Below are 25,829 nucleotides of genomic sequence, written 5' to 3' on the forward strand. Positions count from 1 at the left end.
TAAATTCTACTGTAGTGAAGATATAATGAAGATTGCCTGGGTTACTTGTGTGTTTTTCTTTGCGTTCAGGCTTCCTTCACGTAAGGAGTCACCAAGGTAGACCCTCTCTTTGGAATATACCATAATTGGTATTGTGCTTTATTTTTGTTCCTCATCTGGGATAAGAACTTTGTCTGCCCAGGGAAAGTACCTCTACTGTGTAGGAAAGGACATCATATAGGTCACATCTGAACAACATTATATTACCATCAACATGTCTTTAAATTTGGTTTTACTGCTGCAATTTGTGGAGGATACTTTGTTCAAATAATTAAATAAAACCCTGAAAATTAGGTAATCTTTTATAATTAAAAAAAGAAACAAGTATATGCAATGTTATTTGATGTTTGTTGATTGGTAAGTACACTCAAGTTCATTTGAATTACTAATTTGCCCTTTTTAATACTTCCTCCCTCCTTAGTATTTCCTGATACAAAGCCATTTGTAAATACAGAGCCATTTGTGGAAAATGCTGAGAAGGGTGCATCTTACTCTGGCCCTTGGAAGAGTGGGAAAGGAAACCAGGTTGCTGTCACATTAGACGTCTCGGGAGCAGCTGCCAAGGTAAATATATCATTTAAAAGTAATTTCTCGTGTCTGTTTTGAGTTTGGTTCATGGAAGTCAGTGTCCATCTTAACTTAAAGCAAAATGCTGCAGATGCTGGAAATCTAAAGTCAAAACAAAGTACTGGAAGCACTCGGGTCTGGCAGTATCTGTTAAGAACGAAACAGTTAACGTTTTGAGTCAAATATGAAGAAGAGTCATATTTGACTCAAAACATTAACTCTGTTTCTCCCCCCACAGATGCTGCCAGACCTCCTGAGCTTTTCCAGCACTTTTCTGTTTCTCTTCCATCTTAACTCTACTTCTTTTGAAATTGTTTGACATAAAATAAATACATTTTCCCCTATTTCTCATAGTGTGTTCTGGTACCAAATGTAATGAGAATTTTGCACGTATTTGACATTTCAAAGATGCAGCTTTGGGACTGAAAAAATAGTGGTACATAAAAGTAGATGGGCAAGTAGTAGAAACTTTTTGTAAGCTTGTTTTCAATGACTTCTACATTTCTACTGTATTTTTTATAGGATATAAACAGAATGATGACAACTTTCGCTCAGCTGCTTCAGATGAAGATCCCAGGTTCTTATGAGGTTACGTCTGTTCCAGATAGTCCACGTTCTTTTCTACCCGATGGGAAAAAAACCACATTAGAAGTTCCTGATCAAGGTATGTGTAATGTACTTTTCCAGAAGAAAGCCATTTAACCTGTCACTGGGAATCCGTTTACAATAGGTTGATGTGCCCTTTTCAGAATTGTGTTCCTTGCAGCCTAACAAATAGAAGTTTTGAAAGCGACACTCAGCCTTTCAGGACAAGATAAAAACTGAAAATGCTGGAAATACTCAGTGGGTGAGGCAGCATCTGTTGAGAGATAAACAGAGTTAACGTTTCAGGTCGATGACCTTTTGTCAGCATTTTCTGTTTTTATTTTGGATTTCGAGCATCGCTAGTATTTTGCTTTTGCTTCAGAATGAAATATTGCCTTTGGACAATGTGAGATCTAATCTGTCCATAAGTGAAAAGTAATGGCCCAAAGACATTTTCAGCGCTATAAGAATTTATTTTCAAATAAGCTGTGTTTTTAATTGATTTTAAAATAATGGGAAATGGCCTTTTGATTCACCAAATCTGCTCCTTCCATAGGCAGCATATAAATCCTCCCAAACATGTTTGACCCCACTTAATTAATCCCTCAAAGTAAAGTCCTGCAAAAAATCTCCTCAAATTTCCCCCATCCCAAAAGATAAGCAAATATCTATTTTGGCATACATCATGCAAAGAATTATACAGAAATTGTAACACTGAAACAGGCCATTCAGCTTGACCAGTCTTTATCCCCCACATGAGCAGTAACCTGAAACCCATGTGCTTGCGCAGTCCCTGTATCACTTTTATTTCCTCTTCATTCAAACACCTATGGAACATGTTCTCTGTCAGGGAGTTATGTCCTAGTGAAAGTTAAGTTTGTTCTACTTGTGCAGGGCCATTGTGCAGCAGATTGCTCTCACTGATAATTTGCACAGGCAAGTCTATGAACTAATGCATGTTTTTACAAAATATTATTGTCTGATCTGCTGACCCAAGAAAGTAAGTGCCCTAAACTATTATGGAGGAGCACATCTCTGTTTTGCAGCATATTTTTTTCGATGTGGACATAAGATGAATGAGGAAGAACGTGTTTGCCCAAAAGTATGATTGTAATTTTAATCTTGAACTGAAGTTCAACATTTCACATATGAGTTCCCTTCCTCTTGATGTAGATATGGACTTTCCTTTCAGTTGCATGTGTAACAGTACTTTACATCAGGCTGGTCTTTGTGCCCCTACCTACTTATCAAAGGAACTGAAGTGCACTTTCAAAATAGAGCTTATATCTAAATGGAATATGGGGCAAGATCACATGACTTGTCAGCAACTTTCCCTCTAAGCTGCGAAACGTGCAGTGCAACAAATAGTCCATGGACAATCAACATTCCCCTTAAGGTGCATGCATGCCAGGCCACGCAGCAATCTTTAAGGCGTGCACACTAAAGAAAACTTCGAAGGAACATTGGCTGTTAGCTCTGTTAAGTCGCTTTAATATATAGTGCAATGTCCCAGAGACTTTTTGCTAAATTGCTGTTTGTTTATTAGTATTTATGGGGTCAAACTTAACATTTAAAAAAAGAACGACTATACCTACAATTAAATTGCCAACATTTTTATCACTTTTTTTAAAAACCAGTTCAGGATGTTAGTTGGTTATTATTAATGGCTGTAACGTCTTTCTGGGTTTCTTAGTGGGCTCCAAGGAAGAACCAATGGACCTGGAGAAACTGGTGCTGGAAAAACATAATTGGTTCAAACAATATGATGTTGCATTACCAGGCTCTACTCTTAAGGCACCAGGAAAGGAGCTGGCAACTGCCACACCGGTATGTGCATCCTTTGAATCAAAGAACTTCCTGTGGCTATTGGGGTACTTATGGGAAAGGGAAATTAAGTGTCTAATGATGCGCCATGGGTATCTATGGTCTCCTGGAGCTTGCTTCATTCCCTTGGGGAATTGATGAAGAATTTCCCCATTTTCCCAGGGTCTTAAAGGAAGTGGCAGTGGAGATAGTGGATGCATTGGCTATAATATTCCAAAATTCCCTGGATTCTGGAAAGGTTCCAGTGGATTGGAAAAATGCTAATATTCAAAAAGGGGGGGAGGCAGAAAGTAAGAAACTATAGACCAGTTAGTTTAACGTCTGTCATTGGGAAATTGTTGGAATCCATTATTAAGGAAGTAGTAATGGGGCATTTGGAATGTCAAAATGCAATCCCATCAGAGTCAGCACGGTTTTATGAAGAGTAAATCGTGTTTGACTAATTTGCTAGAGTCCTTTGAAGATGTGACAAGCAAGGTGGATAATGGGGATCCTGTAGGTGTAGTATATCTGGACTTCCAGAAGGCCTTTGATAAGGTGCCGCACAAAAGATTAATACACAAGATAAGATCACACGGAGTTAGGGGTAATATGTTAGCTTGGATAGAGGATTGGCTAACCAACAGAAAGCAGAGAGTCGGGATAAATGTGTCTTTTTCTGGATGGCAAGCTGTAACCAGTGGGGTGCCACAGGGTTTGGTCCTTGGCCCCAACTATTTACAGTCTATATTAATGACTTGGATTCAGGGATAGAAGGTACTATAGCTAAATTTGCAGATGACACCAAAATAGGTGGGAAATTAAGTTGCAATGAAGAAACAAGAAATTTACAAGTGGATATGGGCAGGTTAGGTGAATGGGCCAAAATTTGGCAGTTGGAGTTTAACACGGATAAGTGTGAGGTTATCCATTTTGGTCAGAAGAATAAAAAGGCGACTTATTGTTTAAATGGAGAGAAACTTCAGAACGCTTCAGTGCAGAGGGATCTGGGTGTCCTTGTGCATGAATCGCTGAAAGCTAGTACGCAGGTACGCCAGGTAATAAGGAAGGCAAATGGAATTTTGGCATTTATTGCTAAAGGAATAGAGTATAAAAATAGGGGAGTGTTGTTGCAACTGTACAAGGCATTGGTGAGACCGCACCTGGAGCACTATGCACAGTTTTGGTCCCCTTACTTGAGGAAGGATGTCGTTGCACTGGAGGCGGTTCAGAGGAGGTTCACTAGATTGATTTCAGAGATGCGGGGCTTGTCTTATGAGAAGAGATTAGTAGAGCAGTTTAGGCCTATACTCGCTAGAGTTTAGAAGGATGAGAGGAGATCTAATTGAGGTATATAAGATGCTAAAGGGGAGAGACAAAGTAGACGTGGAGCGGATGTTTCCCCTTGTGGGGCATTCTAGAACGAGAGGCCATAGTTTTAGGCTAAGGGGTGGTAGACTTAAATCAGAAATGAGGAGGAATTACTTTTCTCAAAGGGTCGTGAATCTGTGGAATTCACTACTTCAGAACGCAGTGGATGCCGGGACGCTAAATAAATTTAAGGAGGAGATAGACAGATTTTTAATTAGTTAAAAACAAAAACAAAAAAACTGTGGATGCTGGAAATCCAAAACAAAAACAGAATTACCTGGAAAAACTCAGCAGGTCTGGCAGCATCGGCGGAGAAGAAAAGAGTTGACGTTTCGAGTCCTCATGACCCTTCATTAGTAATGGGTTAAAAGGTTATGGGGAGAGGGCGTGAAATTAGAGTTGAGGCCGAAATGAGATCAGCCATGATCGGCAGGCTTGAGGGGCTGAATTTGCCTACTCCTGCTCCTAGTTCTTATGTTATGTTCTTATGCTTTCTTGAAATTAGCCACAGTTTCAATATTTTTTTTTAAGCTTGCTTCCCCCAAGAGTTGACATTACTATTGATTAGGCAGGCTGGTACACAAATTGCCCCATCTGATAGAATGACCATTAATGGTCTTACTCGTCCTTAATTCTTTGTTTGTATGTGTGATAGGTTTTCAACAGCTTGACTTGTGAATTTAAAGTAACAAAATGCCCCAAAGTTGTTCATTGAGGTGGAAAAAGACAACACCAAATCATGGGAGAAGGGATGGGAGTCATGAACAAGCAATGGGTTTTAAAGACACTTCTGTGGGAGGGAGAACAGCAGCAAGTTAAAAAGGTTTAATGAGAGCGTTCAAGTGTGGGCTAAGATGACTCGGGGCTGTGTGGCCAAAGAAGAAGCAGAGGGGATCAGGCATGCAAGGGTGGACAGATTTGAAAGAATAGAGGATGCATGCTGAAACATAAGGGTGAAGGAGATTGTAGAGATGAGAAAAGCAGTGCAATGGAGGCTCTTGTGGACGAGGTCAAGAATTTTGAAAGGGGTGCATTGGGAAATGGATGTTGGCATGAATAGGGATGATTGGCAGTGGGACTTGGTGTGCAGCAGGATGTGAGTGATGGAGTTTTGGATGATGCAATTTGTAAAGTATTTTTGATAGAGGAATTGATTGTATTTTGACTGTCATTTTAAAGAATATATTGATAACTAATGTTTTTGTTTCAAAACCTTATAATGGTTGTTTTTGCTTTTTCTTTTCAGGAAACTGCCTTAGAGTGTCCAGTGAAGGAAAGAATTGTAGTGCATCATTATAGTAATAATATGTCGATCCTTGATGTTCACCAGCTTCCCATAATACAACCAGAGAACTCTCCACCCTCATCCCCAAGTGTATCATCACCTGGGACTCCAGCAGAGTCAAGTAAGCCTGACCTACCAGTTGAGTCACCAAAGATTAAGCATTCTCTCGCACTGGACGAAAAGCAGTTTGAGGAACCACAGCCACAAATGAAGAGGTGGAGGGGAATACGTTGGAAACGTTTGGAATTTAAAGTCATATTTCACAAGGGGAAGTTTAAGCATGTATCTCAGCATGAAATTGAAGAACTCATTCAGAAACTGGGGACATCATTAAAACCAGACCCCATGCCCAAGGACACTAGGAGATGCTGTTTCTGTCATGAAGAAGGTGATGGAATAACAGATGGACCTGCAAGACTCTTGAACCTTGACTTGGATTTGTGGGTCCACTTAAACTGTGCATTGTGGTCTTCTGAAGTGTACGAGACTCAGGCAGGAGCACTAATAAATGTGGAAGTGGCTTTCCACCGAGGACTTACCACAAAGTGTGCTTTTTGTCAGAAGACTGGAGCCACTACTGGTTGCCATCGGGTCCGATGCCCAAACACCTATCATTTTGCTTGTGCTATCCGTGCCCGTTGTATGTTTTTTAAGGACAAGACCATGCTTTGCAGTCAACACAAACTGAAAGGAGCTAACGAACAGGAAATTAGGTGTTTTGCTGTTTACCGCCGTGTCTACATTCAGAGAGACGAGGTGAAGCAGATTGCTAGCATTGTACAGCGTGGCAAGCGCAGTCACATGTTCAGGGTTGGTGGACTGATTTTCCACACCATTGGTCAGTTACTCCCCCATCAGATGCAGGAATTCCACAGTGTGACAGCTCTTTATCCAATTGGATATGAAGCAACACGTATTTATTGGAGCATGCGATACACTAACAAACGTTGCTGCTACCACTGCACCATCAATGATACTAATGGGAAACCAGAGTTTGGCATCCAGGTTATTGAGCAAGGACATGAGGATCTGATTGTTACTGATTGGACCCCACAAGGTAAGAGCAGTCTACAGCGGTCAGGATAAAGAATTTTTTTAACTGAACAATACAATGATAGATTTTCCAACAACTTATAAGTTAGCGACATAAATCTTGGATTTCCTCACCTATCCTTCCCTCACGGCTAAAATTACCTGTATAAAGTTACATCTCATTGTGGTTTTCTTGTGTATCTTGCCATGGCACTTCGAATGCATTATTTTGACTGCCACTTATTAGTTTTATTGTGTCATCCTGTGTAACTTTAGAATCGGGAGGCAGTGTGTAGTGATATTATCACTGGACTGGTAATCCAGAGACCCAGGATAATGCTCTTGGGACTCAAGTTCAAATCCCACCACAGCAGATGGTGGGATTTGAATTCAATAAAAAAGAAATCTGGAATTAAAAGTCTAATGATGACCATGAAACCATTGCCGACTGTTTTAGGGAAGGAAATCTGCTGCCCTTGCCTTGTCTGGCCTACATGTGACTCCAGATCTTCAATAATGTGGTTGACGAGGGCAATTAGGGATGGGCAATAAATTCTGGTCTTGCCAACGACACATCTCGTGAACAAATTTAAAAAAAGTTCATGCTGTTGCTTTATTATTTATAAATGGATGGTTTTGTAATTCTCTATAATGTCCCTAATTTTTTTATATGTCCTTAATTATATAATATAAATGGATTGCTTTTCAAAATGGTTAGTGCAGAATGAATGGTCCAAATGGTCATCTCCTGTGTTATGAGCTAATGTGCTGAGCTAATTATTGTTGTGTTAGTAACTTTAGTTCAATCGCCTCTGCATAGGAAACTAATAATTTCCATCATCACCATGCACAGTCAGGTAATCTCTTCATGCATTTCCCTATGCTGTACCAGTTTTATTTTAGACTGCACTGTTAGTCAGTTCCTCATGCCATTGTCAGTATATTAGCAGAGCAAGTTGACATCATAATTTATCAACTTTACTTTTGTTTGCCTTAAACTCAGACCTTGTTTGTTGACTAATTACTATTTCAGCAAAACTTTTTTCTATTATTTCCTCCTGTCAAATTACCTAAGCCATCTTCCGATTAGCCTTATTAGTCAAATGTACCTTGGAGTACTCATCCTATTATTCAAAAGATCTTGGGCAAAATCATCCCAAGGCTTAAAGCAGCAGATGCACTTTCACCACCCTGAACAGGTTCGGGGAAATATTAGGCTTTTTGTCTTCATTGTATTTTGCTGGAACCTCCTTTTAAATGCAATTCCAAGGCAAAATGTTTAAACTATGGGAGAGGATAAATGGTCCCTTATGGTACCAAGCTCTTAATGGCAGTGTGTTTCAGAGGCACACAACTCTCCCCACCCACCCCCACCCACCCCCCACCCCCCCCCCAACCCCGGATGTAGACAGCCTAAATGTGTGTAGTTAAGCAATATTAAAAACATGAAGATCATCATATCAAGGGCTTAAACAGTCTCCCCAATCCTTCATTGTGAATCTTCAGTAGCCTGGCAGAAAATCAGAAGAAACCCGCTCCAGTCAAAACAAATAGATTTGAGTGATTTGTGACCCTGGAATTCATACTTGTGACTTTGTGGACAACTTTGTGATGCATTTTGTGGATGATCCGTTCTCTGACACTCTGTTAATACAACAGAACTTCATGCCCATCATTTCTCAGTACATTTATGTTACTGATCTCTCAAGTTATCTGGACAATACTAAATATAGGCAATGTGCTTCTCTGCAAGTTGCTATGCTCTGCTTATACACCCCCAAGTGACTCGCTTAATAGCACCCCTTAGCAGAGGCTTAGGAGGTAGTTGGTTGCTTGTTCTCCAGATCAAGAGTTGGTGTATTCATCAGGCAGCGGGAGAAAATAACTTGATTTTGTTTTGGCAGGAAACGGATGGGGAGATGCATAAACTTTTGTGTTTGGTATTTAGTAATTCTAACACGTCACCTGTGGAGGCCCAACTTAAAAGCATTCAACTTATGTTTTTCATTTATTCTCCTCTTTTCTCAGGTGTTTGGAATAGGATTCTTGAACCAATTGTGCGACTGCGCAAAGAAGCAGACATGTTACGACTTTTTCCTGATTATATTAAAGGAGAGGACATGTTTGGACTGACTATCCATGCTGTACTAAGGATCGCAGAGTCGGTAAGAAAAACAGAATAACAGCTCCAAATACAGAAATGCCTGCAAAATGAAATTGACAGATTCCAAGTTTTTAAAATATAACTTATAACATGTCTAACCAGTAACCATATGTAAGACTATTTAAATTCAGGTGTATTTTGATGACTAGCTGTATAGTTAACCACCCTCCACTGGAAAGGCTATTAAACATCACAGGAAATGATCAGGTGAATGAGTGGGGAGAACAGACTATATAAAACTGCAAGTGAAGGTGGTCATAAACTGCAGGATATATCAATTATATGCCAAAAACAATGATTAATTTCAACATACTAACAGCAATAACTTATACAGCAATTATGTAGCACCTTTAATAAAACATTCCAAGTCATTTCATGGGAGCATTGTAAAACAAGATATGGCACTGAGCCACATAAGGAAATATTAGCTCAGATGACCAAAAGCTTGGGCAAAGAGGTAGGTTTTAAGGGGTATCTTAAAGGAGGAAAGTGAGGCAGGGACATGGAAGAAATTTCAGAGCTTAGGGCCAAGGCAGCTGAAGGCATAGCTGCCAGAAGTGGAGTGATTTAAAACCAGGGATGCTCAAGAGTTCAGAATTGGATGAGTGCAGATATCTCAGGAGGTTGTGGGACTGGAGGAGATTACAGAGATAGGGAGATGAGAATTTTAAAATCAAGGTGTTGCTCAACTGGGAGCCACGAGCACAGAGGTGATTGGTTCAAGTTGAAACAAGGGTAACAAAGACCAAGTTTACAGGGGGAAGAATGTAGGAGAACAGTCAGGAGTGGGTTGGAATAGTCAAGTCTAGAGGTAACAACGGCATGGATGAGGGTTTGAACAACAGATGAGCTGAGGCAAGGTGAAGTTGGGCAATGTTATGGAGGTGGAAATAGGCAGTCTTGGTGATGGTGCGAATATGTAGCCAGAAGCACATCTCTGGGTCACATATGAGACCAAGATTGTGAGCAGTCAGGTTTAGTCTCAAGACAGTTAGAGAGGGATGGACTTGGTCGCATGGGAACAGAGTTTGTAGTGGTGACGAGGAAAGCTAAGTAAAAGTAAGACTTGCCGAAATGGGTGTTAAAAGTAGAGAGGACCAGAAGTTAGCCCATAGGGTTAGGAAATTGAGGTTTGGTGCAGCAGCCAAAATACACACATGAATAGAGGCACTAAAAATGGTTTAAGTTACATAAGTAGATAGAGAGGTGCCTAAAACCTAGCAACGCAAATTTTGCATACAGGCATGGAATTGTAGTCAAGAACTCAGTGATCCAGGGCTGGCCACTGAGGTAAGTAAAAAGGCTTTGCAGAACTGTTGGGGTTTGTTTGATTGATGAAAGGCAGTAGTTGATGCAAAGTTGTGCAGTGCTTGGTGAAAACAATGTAATCTGGGGATTCAAAGGTGGACGTTGAACCCTGGGGTGTTTACAAAGCAGTGGAGTGGAGATTCAGATTTTGTTTGCCGTCACCAGCTGTTGAGCCTGTAGTGCCCCACTTTAGGAGTGGCTTTCTCTGAGTTGTATTATGGTCTTCCTAACAGCTGATTTATTCCTATTCACCCCAGGGCGAACCAGGCGCCAACATTGTGATCTACCGAGTTGAGTTTGAGCAGGCATTCTGAGAGAGGTGTCGGATTGAGGGCTATGGCATGAAGTCTTTGGTGGAGGGGTGAACAGGAAGTTTTCGGTTTGCCTGCATGAGTTGCAAGAAATTTTAGCTTATCCATGATTGATCAGATAGGCAAACAGGTAGCATCGTGACAGTTGTGGTATCAGGGATTATCGTGGATCAATAAAGCTGGATTTTGAAATGTGCTATCTGCAAAATACTAAGTCATTTAATTATGGAGAAAACATGGGCATTCTTCCATTTTTTTTCTTTCGAGGGAGATTTTACCCCTTTTTTTGTTGATATATTTTTTTAAAAATTATTTTGTGAATTAATCTTGTTTTCTCTCCAGTTGCCAGGTGTGGAGAGTTGTCAGAACTACATATTTAGGTATGGTCGTCACCCGCTTATGGAGCTCCCTCTAGCTGTTAATCCAACAGGTTGTGCCCGTTCTGAACCGAAAATTATGACTCACTACAAACGGTAGGTACATAAAAAATACAATTGACTTGCTTATGATGAGGATAATTTCATAAAATACCTTAAGAAAAAAAATCACAGTAATAATGAAGTGAGCCCTTTTACAAGATTTAAACTATGAATTTATATTCAAATATGAAGGCAGTTTCTGTAATATGTGCATGCGATATTTTGATACCTACTGAAGAGCACTGACTTACAGTTAGAAAATAGTGCAGTTTAAAATAGTTTTTTCCATAAATGCTAATTCTGCCCATCCTGTTGCATCACCCAGTGTTTTTGGCTGCTGGACTACTTCCTTGACCTGGGAGGATAGAACGGTTTGGGCCATGGTGTGCGTGGGGCTGCCATTTATGTTTGCCTAACAGTGTGAAATGTGGTTCAGTACCAGCCTTGACATTTATTTTTGCCTCGTTGTACACTTCAGTGTCCCGTAGTGTGGCTTAATACTGTATCTCATTCAGTTTTGCACACCTGGAGAAATGTTCAGTGGTAGGCAAACATTCTAGTAGCGAATCCAGTGTTCTGCTGCTACAACGAGCTACTGGGTCTCAAAAGCCTATTGTAAAAACAATGAGTAATGTGATATAACTTTATTTTTCACTTTATTATCTTACTGGCCTGTGTAAAAGTATTGTACGTAGAGAGCACTAGTACCTCAAACACATTTTTAGTCTTTAGATAGGATTACGACAATCCCTTTGAGAACCTAAAGACTTTGGTTCAAGGGAGCCTTACCTTATTGGAAAAATGATTAGCAAATATAATGTTAAGTATTATAGAATTTAAATTGTCCAAGTATAAATGTTAATTTTTTCCCACATAACTTAACAGGCCGCACACCTTGAACAGTACCAGCACATCAAAAGCATTTCAGAGTACAGTAACTGGAGAAATTAACACTCCCTACAGCAAGCAATTTGTCCACTCCAAATCCTCTCAGTACCGCCGGCTGAAAACTGAGTGGAAAAATAATGTTTACCTGGCTCGATCACGAATACAGGTGAGTCAGCACCAGCATGATGTGAAATACCAATTAAAAAGATTGTGTGCTCTGAAATCAAATTATTTTCTCATTTGTTTAGTATTTGCCATCCTCCATGGTGGATGGAGGGAAGAATTTGACTGAATAACATCTCAAGATACTCAGGCCTTTGCATAACCACCATTTAGTAATATAGTAACATAGTAATCACTTACAATATTTATATATAGGTTTCATTCATGATCACATTCTTGGGTGGTTCTTCTGCTATCATTGATACCAGTCTTCATTGTATATTTATATGCAAAGGGGAAACCTTCCTTTGGGATTTTTCTGTATTGTCCGTAAGATTCTGGTGTTTCATAGTAGTAGTTCCGAGATAGATTTCAACAAAGTTTTAGCTTCACACATTACCAGTATTGCTGTCTCAACCTGTAATGCACCTCATTATTTTTGGCGCCTTGGTCTTGGCTCACCTAGGCCCATCTTGGGTGTATTACTTCCAATTGAAGTATGCTCCTGGCTTCAAGGGGATATTAACAGTTATCAATTCTTCTCCACAGCCAATAACCATGACACCTGTTTGCATTTTCTTTTGATATCCTTTTACCTTCAGAGGCTTAAAACCTGCTCCAAATTCAGCAGAAGAGCCCTTTGTCTGCTTTACTGAAAGACTGATAAGTATATCTAATCTCAGTTCTTTCAAACGATTTTTCCATGAAGCCCACCTTTTAAAGCTCAAAACATCTGATGCAGTTGGGGTAAATAGAGAACATTTTCAAGAGTGATCCAACATAGAGAAACTCCTGGAGCCAGCATCTCTTGCTGGTTGATTTGGCTATACAGAAGGTGAATTGCTGTCCTGTGACCTGCCTAGTAACTCCCTCCACCAATTTTATAATTCTTCAAACTTTTGGAATCTGCAGTCTCCATGGCGCCTCTGGACACTGGAGTGTCAATTTAAAATTGAACGTAGTTGTCTTGAGCAAACTGCAAGGATAGCAATCCTCAGCCTTTGGAGTAGTTCTGTTACATAAAAGTAGATTTAAAAACAAGATCAATACAACTGCCTTAAATTGACTAGAACCAGTTTAATGTGGAACATTTGAGCTCAAGTTGTTTTCAAAGAGGAATCTTGATAATTACAATAGATGGAGGTATCTGTAACTGTCGTCTACATTGTTAGCTGCTTCTGTCAACAAAAAATGTGTAGAGCTTTTATGCAGTAAAAGAAATGTATGACTTGATATCTAGCATGAAACTTGAGTATGGCCCCATCCATTTTGCTTGTTCAGATGATGAACCAATGCAAAAGTACATGCAGCTTAATTTACACTTGAATGGGGGATGGACTGCACTGGATGTATTAATATTTTTGAAATGTGCCAGCATAATATTCTTCTGCTTGTATAAACTGGGAATCGCGAGCTCCTACTGGAAACGTATGGTATATCCACAGGTTAAACCTTGTGACACTTGGTCACAAATAATGGAACCTGGACAGGAGTCAATTAACTTCTCTCAGTGAGGGTTATGATAGAATTCATTTCAATATTTATTTTACCTTTGTTTTTTTTTCTGCTCCATAGGGTCTGGGTCTCTATGCAGCCAAAGACCTTGAGAAGCACACAATGGTGATTGAATATATAGGGACAATCATTCGCAATGAGGTTGCAAACCGCAGGGAGAAATTGTATGAGACTCAGGTATGGATTAACCATCACTGTGCATGGTATTGCATACAGCTTCAAGCACAATTACTACAAATGGGCTGTTGAACACTTGTTATTTTCAGGTCATTGAAATCTACAGATGCCAAAATTGCTTTTCAATTATTCAAGGTTAAAATAGAAAAAAGCATCAGTGGTGGACATATCATGTTGCCAGCAGTTCACATTATCCCACCAAATTTAAGTGGCTACCCAGTTTGCATCTTTCATTGGTAAATCATGGGCTTATGACTGCAATCCTCTTGCATACATAATTCTCAGTCTCAGCCATTCTGCTATGGTGAATTGCCATGTAGAATTCAGCTACCTCCCTTCAGGAAAGGGTAGTCATCTCCTTTGGGCTCCTTTTCCCACACCATTCAGCAACCAGTTTCAGAGCAACATTGGAGGCACTGGAAACAGGTTGGCCATTCTTAGTTGGGGGGTTGTATTTGCCACAGGAAAATCCAAGCAAAATGTTTAGGTATGGTAACATTATGTTCTGTGTTTGACCATTATTTTCAAAAGGGGTAATGCATAAATATTTGAAAATGAAACATTTAAAAAGCTATAGGCAGGAAAATTGGACTAAGTGAAATCACCCCTTCAGAGAGATGACACAGGCAGATGGGCTCAGTGGTTGGATTCTATGAATGTACTGAGAGATACATTCGCTAACTCGAATTAATCCTAATAAATGTCACAATCTGGCTTGTGTCAGAGTGATGCTATATAATTCTTTAGATGCAATGGTGAATGCTGTATTAGTGTATAAACTGTACATCGATGTATATGAGGTTATGTTATAAGCATCATGTTAAGTACATACTAAATATATTTGCTGTCATATATAAATAATTGTCAAATAACCTGTACTAGAGAATGCGTGTTAGATTGTATGCTATCTGCTCGAACCATTCAACTTTCTGCAGCTCTCATCACCCTGTATCCCATCGAATGGCTGCATGATTGCCAGGGTCTTTCTTTGGGGTCATTTTGGTCCGCTTTTAGTTGTCCTACTGCTAATCTTCTGTGCCACCACTACTGTGTTTCCTGGTGTTGATGCTGGTTTAGATTTTAACTGATGTAAAGCTCTGAGAACCAAGGAAATAAAGTGAATATGATACTATTGTGAATCAGAAATGCTGAAAATGAACAAGTCAGTCAGCTTCTCTAAAGAGGAAAGACAGGTTGATGTTTCTGTTGCAGGGGATTTCTTCAGGACCCCGGTCTTGCATTGGAACATTGGCCTTCTTTATAAAAAGGTGCTGACTGACTTGTGTATTTCTGACATTTTCTCTTTTTGTTCACAATATTTTAAAGCTCCTACTGTTGTGCATACAGAGAATAGAGAAAACCAAAAAGGAGGAAGAATGTTGTTTAAAAAAAAAACTGGGACATGAAACATGACACATACAGAAGAAAAATAAAAATAGGAAAGATAGGAGAAAAACATAACATTAAACCACTCTTTGATTCCTAACTTAATAGGTATTTTGCAGCATCTCAATTTCCTTGGGTGTGAAGACCAGAATATGCCATTACCTCAATCAAGATTTGCTGATGTTCCATAATCTCATGCTCTAGAAATATTTGAAAGAAAATTGGTTGTTAGTTGAGTTTGGGGGCAAGTGATATATCATGATATTGGATTCTGTCTTCCTGCCACGGTACCTATAGAGCTGAAAGCAAAACTGTCAAAAGAAAGTTCTAGCTTGTTGCTTTTTGTATGGTTTGGTACCTGAAGGAAGAGCAATGACTTTTAATTCTAAACACAAGCGTTTGTGTATTTTGTTTGTACATAGATTTGATTGGCAGTTCTCTGAGCATAAGGCATGTATCAAAATCTCTGTTGCCTCGGTTGCTTTTGTCTTTCGAAAGTATGTTACCTTTTGCATAAAAAAGATGATTGTTGAAAGCCATGGGATATATAGACTGGAGAGATTCTGGTGGGATTTTCTGGCCCCTCACGGGCAGGACCTGCCGCAGGTGAAACGGCACCCCAGCCAGAAGTCCATTCACTTGCGGCGGGACCAGAAGATCCTGGCGGCAGGCAGGTGCGGAAAATCCTGCCCTCTGTCAGAAGCAGACCAAAGCAGAGTGGTTAATGTTCATCAGGGACTTTTGTGTTCAATCCAGTTTAAATTATAATTAGGCAAAACAGATGTGAATGTTATTTTTTCTATTGTATCTGAGGAGTGTGTTCTGTAAAGCTATAGTATGTCATTTGTTATGATCCTGGACCAGACCCCCAAATGTTTGGTACGATCCAGTTAGGGGCCATTAACTACTTGTTTTAAAATAGATAGTGTTTGAGATTCGGGACACTTTCTAAAAGAATAAAGCCACAAGATTCCACTGGTTCTGAGCAAACAAATATAAACTTTACTATCCAAGGTCAGAAAGATAAAACAATTTACAATATCTACACTAACACTCAGGGTTAATATGAGGTGCATGTGAATTAATGGCCAAACTGGTCAAACACCACACTGCACAACAAATGGCAAGTGCGACCAAGACAGATTCCATGGATTTCTCAACAACTCACCCAGGCATCACTAAACAGTGTGAGTTAACCAATCTTGTTGAAACTCTGCCTCTCTCACGAGGGATTCCAGTCTTCACCTTCCAAGATCTCACCTTGGAACTCTCTCCAAAAGTCGCTCCAACTCAGACGGCATAAATGACGGCCCATCTTGCAAGGTTTCAATCTTATCTCCCAAGACTCTGTTTCCCTGGATTCTCAAGTCTGCATTCCAGCACCAACTCACAAGCACAACTTCAGCTATTCAGCCATGCTGAGCAGAACACCACTGCTCCAAAGGGTTACCTTTGATCCAGTGGCCCACAGCACAGAGTCACCAACCTTCTGCTGCTGCCTTAGATCTTCAGGATTTCTCCCAAGTCCTCTTCAATTGCCAGGTCTTCTCCTGAGCCCTCTTCAACTTTTCTGCTTGGAACCTCTTTCTCTGCTCTTCTTAACTGGGACCTCTCCCTGTCCCCTCTCTCTTTGGGAAATCTCCCTGTCCCCTGCCTGGATCTCTTGTCCGATTATAATGCCCCGCTCCTGATCACACGATCCAGTTTTTGCACCTTTTTTCCTTCACACAGGCGCGCTGGGTGGGGACCGCCCTGAAGAGCTACAAATGCCGGATTGCACATGCGCCACCTGCTCCAGGAACGCGCATGCGCGAAAGTCCCAAGTCATGCTGGGAATTGTCATTCCCGGCCCCCTGATATGCTAAGTTTGGATCTCCTAACCCCTCCCCTTGGGCGAAAAGTCCTCACCATTGTGAAGCCTTTACAATGGCTATAAGTACTTAAGGCGTTTGTTGGAAAGTTTATGATGTAATTGCATACTGTACAGATAAACTCTTCATTTTGTTCCACAATTACACATATCGTATTATAAAGGTACAAAGACTTGACCAAAACGAAAGCCAGTACATGTGACAAATAGGATTAGTAGGATTCAAACATCATGGAATTATCATAACTTGGAACCTGGGCCAGGATTTTCCCGTTGGCGAGTGGGGACGGGGCCCGCTCGCCGACACACAAAATGCCGTGTGGTGACATCAGGCAGAACTCCTGACGTCACCGCGCCCCATTTAAATTTTCAGGTAGGCAGACGTTCAGCAAAATCAGCTGTGCGGCCGCCGACCTGTCAATGGCTAATTGAGGCCATTGACAGAGTCGTTAAAGTAATTAATGGACCTGCCTGTCCAACCTTAAGGTTGGTGGGCAGGCCAGGAGCCCTGGTGGGCATTAGAAAAAGCATGAAACCTCAACCATGGGTGGGATGAGGTTTCACGTAGGTTTTTAAAAATTTAATTAAAGTGTTTTTAAAAGTTATGGACATGTCCCAACTCATGTGACAGCACTTTGCCTCGGAGATGAGTGCGTTCATTTGTGTGCGTGCGCGAAAGAGCACACTCTTGAGTTTAGGGATTCCCTCCCGCCCGCCCAGGGAGCACGTAGCACTTTCGTGTAGACATCACGTTGGGTGGGCCTTATCTGGCCTGCCCACGTAAAATGGCGGCGTTCCCCCAATCGGGGGCACCGATCGGAGGCATGCCTCCGCACGCCTGATCTTCAACTCTCCCCCCCCAGCCCCCCAACAGGGGGAGAATTCTGCCCCTGGAGTTTTCTGACGCCCTTTCTTTAAACTCTGGACAGAACACCATCAACTAAATTGTTTTTTTCCCATAATCTTTTCACAGTCAACCAAAGGTTGAAGATACATTTAAGTGTTCTTTAGAAACATCTTGACCAGCTTCTGTTTCTCTTTTGCACCATGGGCTTTCAACCTTTCTGGTGTAACTGCAAGCCAGTAGTCTGGCAGTCTTCCCCGCTTCACATGATGCATATTAGTCAAGCTATGATACAAATGACTTTTGCGTAGGTTTCTCAACTTTAATACAGAAGAACATAGGGTTTTTCTCACTCTTTCCCCTCTGTTGATGGAAACTTGCCTTCAGTGGATCCTTTAAGTTTGCTACAGAAAGCGTGTATGTCTGGTTGACAAAATTATCTTTTTCACTCACTTCCTCCATGACAGATTTTGTCGTTTCATTGTTATGATCCACACAAGATGAATACACCTGCACTGAGGGAGTTTTCCTCTCTTTGCTTAAATCATTTTCCATCTTATCCAAGAGATGTGCTACAGCCTTCTGCACATGTTCATATCCTTCTTGCTGACGCTTGGAAAATGGAATCTTCATCTCCATTTCTTCCACAATTTCATCCAAATATTTGTTTAATCTCTTATTTTCCAACTCTTTTCCAAGTGTGTTAATCTTTCCATTCAGCTCAGCAAAAGCTCTGGTGAATTCAGCTGTCTTTGTCTCAGAGTCATCTGCGGAACCCTTAAACAAGCTTAACAACTTCACATGGACATTCAGTTCATTTCGGAATCTTACCTCCATGAGCACTGACTGGTCCTTAGACTTTTTCAATTCTCCCATTAGATCCTCGATCTGCTTCTTCAAATTTTCGTTAGCTGCTTTTAAAGTCTGGATCTGCTCTCCCATACCGTACATCTCGTCCTTTTTATTCTCCAGCTTGCATTGGGGTTCAAGCATTTCATTGCTTTTTTCATGACAAAGTTCCAACAGTTCATCAGTCTTGGGTTTTAATTTGGCACTCAATCATTGATTCTTCAGCAATCCCTTTTCCTGTTCAAGGCATTTTTCACAATATTTAAGTTTTAATTGAAGACCTATCTTCTTTGAATTTGCTCCAAATATTTATCATTTAGACATTTCAAGTCCTCATTCAAGTGTACTACTTCCTTTGACCAACACTCAAGTGTTCTCACCAGTTCTCGTTTGCATTAGCAAACCCCTCTTTTGTTGGAGCAAGTTGGATCTCCATACTGATTAGCCTTTCCTGCAATTGCTCGTTATCAGCAATAAGTTTGTGTTTGGCCGCAGTAATTTTGGGAGGGTTTGGCAAGGTCAGCATGATCAAGCACTGCTGCAACACAGTTGTCACCATGTTACCATCTATGCTGGCCAAATCGTTACCCAATCTAAAATCTACCCCTTCAATAGACAGATGGAGCATGTCCATGCGTTGTGCCTTTTTCAATGAAACAAAAGCTTGGGGGAAGGTGCAGCCATTCCCTGGTTCATCTCCCATGGTAATGCTGTGACCAGTCAGAGTTGACCTGCCTGGTTTGAATTTGAACAAAAGCTTGGCAGTTAACTGTTCCCTGGTACATTCTCCATGGCAATGCCTCTACCAATCAGAGAGCATTTGCCAACCAATCAGCACCCTCTTCTCATGCAGTATAAATTGTTGTTCCCTTTACTATTGATATTCTTGCGAACTGTCCTGATGACTGCAAGACAAAATACTTTGACAGCATGTCTCTCTTTTTCAGCATTACAGATTTAAACTGATAATGCTTACGAGCTTGTCCCTGAAGCATAAGTACTGCAGTTTTAACCACCTCATCATCTGAGGATCATTCTTCCGAAAAGCTAGAATAGACATCCATGACCTTCCAGATCAAAGCACTTTGCAAAATTAGAGTCCACGTGTCCTTTGGCCATTTTAACTTTGTAGCTACCTTTAAAAACAGGATAAAATACCTCTCAACTCCACCTTCAGTATTTTAGGCACTATGCGAAGACTCTTTGTAATATCAAAGCTGAGTCAGACTCGATTCCTCATCTGAACTACTAGACTCTCTTTTCACTTTGCAACCTAAGCTTTTCTATCTCAAGCTGCTTCATTTGCAGTTGAATTCTAGCTAACTCAAGCTGTGTTATACCTGTCAGGCTTTTCTTCTAGTTCCAAATGCCATGCTATTACCGCAATTATTTCTGCTTTCTTAGCCCTGCTTTTAACTTTAACTTCAACTTTTTTGATAATGTGATTAGCCTAGCCCTGGTTAATTGTTACAAATCACTCTTGGATAAATCTTCCCTCTCCAGAAAAGTCGTAGCAATTGACAAAGCCATTCTGCTTTTCAATCAGTATAGTAAAATTCACCATGGAAATCCTATCAACCTTAACCTCAGCAAGTACCAACACTTGTATTTGCCTGTGGATTCGAATTCCCACAATAGCCCACAATTTGTGTTCCTGGACCATACCCCCAAATGTTTGGTACAATCCAGTTAGGGACCAGTAACTTTTTTATTTAAGAGTTTGAGATTCAAGACACTTGCTAAGAGAATAAAGTCACAAGATTCCATGGGTTCTGAGCAAACAAAAATTAACTTTACTCTGCAGGGTTGGAATGATGAAACAATTTATAATATCTATCTCCTACTCTAACATTCAGGGTTAATATGTGGTACATGTGAATTAACAGGCAAATTGTGGTCAGACACACCACACTGAACAATAAATGGCAGATGTGACCAAGATAGATTCCACAGATTTCTCAACAACCCACCCAGACGTCAGTAAACAGAGTCAACCAATCTCGTTGAAACTCTGTCTCTCTCGTGAAGGAATCCAGTCTTCAGCTTTGAAGATCTTGCCTTGGGATTCTCACAAAAGTCGCTCCAACTCGGACAGCCTACCTTGCAGGGTTTCAACCTTGTCTCCTGAAACTCTGTTCCCCTGGATTCTCAAGTTTGCATTCAGGCATCAAATCACAAGCACTACTTCAGCTCTTCAGTCTGAGCAGAATACCACTACTTCAAAGGGTTACCTTTGCCCCAATGACCTACAGCATGGAGTAACCAATGTCTCCCATTGGGACCTCTCCCTGCCCCCTGCTTAGGACTCTCCTCCAATTACGGCACTGTGCTCCCGATCACGTAAATTTTTTTCGCGCCTTTTTTGCTTCACGTAGGTGCACTGGGCCCGTTCTCACCCTGGACAACTACAAAGCGCTGGGGTTGCGTATGTGCCACCTACTCAGGATCCGCGCATGTGCAGAACTTCCGGAGTATGCTGGGAGTTGTAGTTTCCGACCCCCTGGTGACGATATGGTAAGTTTGGATCTCGTAACACATTGCATCTATTCAATTCATTTACTGTTTGGTGGTTTATGGCCTCAGCCTTAGGTTGAGATCTTAGGAAGGGATTAGTGCAATAGCTTTGTTTTGTTAATTTAGCAGGTGCTTACTTAGATCTCAAAGCAAGGATATGGGACTTGCCCATGAGAGTGATCCAAGATGTACATGATAGCTAAAATAATAAGTAAGATGGTTAGAAAAGATGCAAAAATATAACTGGGAGTGAGGATCACCTATGGAGTGGTATGAGGCATCGAACCCAAGAAAAATATTTAGAGTAACAATCCTTAAAATGTAATATTCCTTTTGTCCAAAAGTGTACAAATGTCATAGTAAATAATACTTGCCACTGCAAAAGATGTATCAGTGACATAGTGAAAAGGGTGCAATTCTGGCTCAATCCTGACCGACCCTCCTTGGCTGTACTCTTGTTGAGTTTTGTCTTTGACAGTATAGCTCCCTCAGCTCTCAGAAATGCACAGCTTTTAATTGAAGCATGGAGTTTCATCAATACTGAAAATTTTGGGTGCTCTATAGTTTTATGAAAGGGGGATGTACAAGGAGTGGCAAGAGAAGTACAAGATCAGAAGCTAAGTTTGTTTTTGTTTTTTCCAGAATCGAGGTGTTTATATGTTTCGGATTAATAATGAACATGTGATTGATGCTACTTTAACCGGAGGCCCAGCCAGGTAAGTGACCATTTCTGTTGTGATGGCATCAACAAGAATGATTTGAGAATTGAATTGAAATAATTTTATATGGTAATAATTAATGTTTATGGTAATTGACAAGCAAGGGTTTTGAATCTTTTGTAACACCTTGTAAGGATGTGAAACTTTTATCCCCTTGGTAGTCTCTGTTCCCTTTCCTTGCTGCCCCAATCTATACAGCCTTTGTGTCCAAGAGAACAGAGTGAGAAATCTACTTTCAGGCCATCAACAGTCTCGCCATAGGGGTGACCTTGAATGGAAATGACATGATTTGAATAGTAGTGACATTGTGATTTATTTCATGTTCTTCTTTTTACAGTTTGTTGTATTCTGAAAGTCCATACTTGACTACATTTTTTTCCTCCTCTTGTATTTTTGTACTGTTAAGTTGCTCTTTTTCTCTCTCTTTTTTAAAAAAAATACACTTAATCTTTCTCTCCTGTGCAGATATATCAATCATTCCTGTGCCCCCAACTGTGTGGCAGAGGTTGTGACCTTTGACAAGGAGGACAAAATAATCATTATCTCAAGCAGACGAATTCCAAAAGGAGAGGAGGTGAGTGGAAAACAGAGAAAACTAAAAGTTATTACATACTTGGCTGAGGAAATAATGTGGATAACTTAAATGAAAAGGTTTACAGCTGAACATTGCACAGTCTAAAATCGTCTATGTAAAATTACGGAAAATTTATTTTACTCAGCTGGGAAGGCTTAACTACTACAGAATCAAAAATATATCAGTTGATGTCTGAATGTTGACTGTTCATTGAACATTTTCTGTCTTAATAATGTTTTTTTCTTTCTTTAGCTGACTTATGACTATAAGTTTGATTTTGAAGACGATCAGCACAAGATTCCATGTCATTGTGGAGCTCTCAACTGCAGAAAGTGGATGAACTAAAACATTTAGAGCAATTTTAGCTGGTTCAGAATTCACAATTTCAGATAGTTCAGAATTCTGGACTTGATATCTGGTATACTCAGAGAAATCACACTAACAGATATTGCTACATGGAGTCTCTCAGCAGCAAAACTATGGAGATGGGAAAATTCTCACTAGTTTACGAAGAAGTATTTACCAAATTTCATGTTAAACAATATCTGTAGTTGGGAGGTAGTGTAGTGATCTTGTTAATCTCAAATGTGCAGAACCTTTTAACAACATTTAGTGAACAATGAGATACTAAAACAAATGGACTGAGCAGGTGTACAGAGATATTAAGATGCACAGCCAATGACTGCGTTTCCTGCCAGGCCTGTGGGTTGCTTCTGAATGTAATCTATGGATTTATTTGTCTGTAGTGCCTGAAAGAGAGACAGAGACAATGAATCTCTCATTGTGCAGACCTTTTCTGATTGGATTCAACCTTAAGGACAGATTGTATTTCTATTCTAATGAAGTCCAGTCAAAGGAGGGAAGATTGAGATCAGAAAAACATCAGCTTTCCTAACTCTGCTGGGAGGGATCTCTGATTATAGACAAGTGTGGTACATCTCAAGGTGAAAGGAAATGAGGTTTTCATCTGACCAGATTTTTTTAAAATACAAGAATGTTTGAACATTGCGGGTATAAGTAAAATCAACGCAAGTTGTGTTTTTTATATGGGAGGCGAGTGATTTGAAACCAAGGCAGCGACTTAAGCAGCACTCCTAAAAACACTAGAGTTTTAAAGAGATGGTGTCCATTGGGTGTGATAAATTTGAATGCATTAATAGATTTGGATTTCCCATACTATTTGCCCTAATTGTATGCTGGGTAATCAGTGTGGGATTTCTTGTTTGCAGGGTTTTTGGTTACTTTGCCAGAATCAGTAATGTTGACTTTTCAAGCAACAGCCCCATTTTGTGTGCTTATTACTATCACCAGATTAGTTTATTTCAAGGGAAGTTAACTCCATAATTGACCAAAATCTAGAAAATGGAAAGACATAATGAAGTAGCTTGGTAGAAACTGAGATAAGTTAAGCATCCATCCATGTTGGTCACCAAGTGTAAAATCTGAGTGACTATCTAGGAAATGTTGATCTTTTACATATTGTTACTCAAAAGTAAATGTGCAAAAGACACTCTTTGAAAGACAATCCACATTATAAGAACTCAGTAGGACCGGTTGAATGGTTCTCTGTTGGGGATTTACTGGAGACAACTTAGTATATTGAGATTCTGCGGCTGGCACAGACCATTCTAATACTGTTAGTGATGAGGTCTGGTTGTAACTGTCCAGTTGAAAACCAAGGTTCAAATTGATAAATTCACCGGCTCCCAGCTCTGAATCTGGACGATCCATTTTAAGGATCCTGACAAAATATGTTTCCATGATTGGTGACATTTTTTTACAACACAATTTATATTGTTTCAGAAACAGAAGCAACAAAGCACCAGTCATACAGAGCGATTTAATTTGGACGATTAGGACCTATAACCTCGATTATAAGTCCTCGGTTGCTGATCAGTAATGTAAAACATAGTGAAAAGGAGGGTGGCACTTGAAGCCTAGATCTGGGGCCACCTTGATCCTGATCAGTATCAGTCAGTATCAACAGGCGAGTGGCTAGGGCATTTGGTTCAACGCACAAATGGACTCTCTCTGAAATCTCTTGCAGAGGAGACTTGCACTGAAGGATTTCTCACCTACTTGATTCCACAAGTCATTTTACTGTAGTTTTGTTCCTGTAATATATATATAAAAGTGTGAATTTTATTCGGAACAGTAGGATAGGTCTGGATGGGGGAGATTTTTTTTTTTATAGGCGCGATTCATGAAAGCTGCTGCCCCCACTGCATCTTCTCCACGCTGCAACTGTAAAAATGTAAATATAAAACTTGTAGAAATCTCCAAAGCAGAAACCACTGGATCAGATTCTCATTCGTACAAATGAACGGTTGGTATTGGTGATATAAAATAGCTGCTGGTTGGATTGAAGCAGGGAAGATATTAGCATGCAATGAGAAGATTCTAGGTAATGTAGATCATGTTAGATAAATTTAAGCTTACAGTGTTTTACTGTTTTTATAATAAACGCTGATTTCACCCCTCTTCAACTGACAGGAGCCGGGGGTGTCTTTTAATGGAAGATTCTAATTTAAAAATGGGGCTTTTTTTTCATTTTAACTGAAGATGTCCGCAGAGCCCTCATGCATTGTGGGATCTCACTTCCCTGACCACCACAGTTGGGGAGGTTACAGTCACGTAATGTATTGTTGGAACGTGCTCAGTTAATAAATGAGGATGTCCTATTTGCAGTAAAGCCTTGTTCATACTGTTTACACTCTGAGCTAGGTATTTTGTGGTGCATTTTATCCTTGCAATTGGGGCAAAGACAAAAGCAGAGATTTCTGAGTATTTTTTAATGAAAAAGTAAAGTTCCAGAATATGAAAGTTTTTTTTTGTTTGTGTTGTGTGCATTCTGTACAGCAAATGTTGTCACTGGTAATGAATTAAAATTATCCTTTTTTTTATTGTATGTGGCATGTTTTTTTTGTACTGAACATAAGTTGAATTGTATATAATTTATGTCGAAGAGCCAAGATGTTTCTTGCTCTATGTATTAAATCTCCTGCAGGAATAAGCTTATTCTGTACATCCCTGGTACATGTAGAGACAGTTTATGATCATGTTGGCTAGATTGTACAAACCTTTTTTAAATACAAATGTAGCATCTTTGCATTACTGTATGATAAATAGGGACATCTGTCCCTACAGAGGTGAATTTACTGCATTAAAACTGTTTGAAATAAAATCACCCTTGGGACTATTATTTATTTGTCTTGGGTTGGAGTGGGAGAAGAAAACTTAGTCTGCCATGATAAAGGATCCATATTGAAGAGCATCTCTTTGCATGGTGAATTGATTCTGATCAGTTATAATTTAGACAATTTTCTTGACACGAATATAATTAATGTAGGTTGATGGTGCATACATATTTTTGCATCTGAAATTTGGTATGGAAAAATACCAAGGGGTTACTCTTTAGGAGGATGAATATAACAAGGAAGTATACAC

At 40.0% G+C, this 25,829-nt stretch overlaps 1 protein-coding gene across 17 annotated transcripts in view; it reads left to right on the forward strand.

Annotated features, from left to right (window-relative positions):
- The window catches only part of kmt2d (lysine (K)-specific methyltransferase 2D), a 234,870-nt gene extending 209,304 nt beyond the window's left edge, over window positions 1-25,566 (forward strand). For all 17 annotated transcript variants that reach the window (XM_041180424.1, XM_041180425.1, XM_041180430.1 and 14 more), the window contains 11 exons: window positions 461-603; window positions 1,129-1,270; window positions 2,885-3,018; window positions 5,612-6,707; window positions 8,711-8,847; window positions 10,808-10,938; window positions 11,770-11,938; window positions 13,510-13,626; window positions 21,732-21,805; window positions 22,274-22,382; window positions 22,635-25,566. In XM_041180424.1, the coding sequence (XP_041036358.1) occupies window positions 461-603; window positions 1,129-1,270; window positions 2,885-3,018; window positions 5,612-6,707; window positions 8,711-8,847; window positions 10,808-10,938; window positions 11,770-11,938; window positions 13,510-13,626; window positions 21,732-21,805; window positions 22,274-22,382; window positions 22,635-22,727 (2,345 nt within the window). In that variant the 3' untranslated portion in view covers window positions 22,728-25,566. The remainder of the gene's footprint in view (window positions 1-460; window positions 604-1,128; window positions 1,271-2,884; window positions 3,019-5,611; window positions 6,708-8,710; window positions 8,848-10,807; window positions 10,939-11,769; window positions 11,939-13,509; window positions 13,627-21,731; window positions 21,806-22,273; window positions 22,383-22,634) is intronic.
- The last annotated feature ends 263 nt before the right edge of the window (window positions 25,567-25,829 follow it).

This window comes from Carcharodon carcharias, chromosome X, assembly GCF_017639515.1.
Source record: "Carcharodon carcharias isolate sCarCar2 chromosome X, sCarCar2.pri, whole genome shotgun sequence".
Lineage (NCBI taxonomy): Eukaryota > Metazoa > Chordata > Chondrichthyes > Lamniformes > Lamnidae > Carcharodon > Carcharodon carcharias.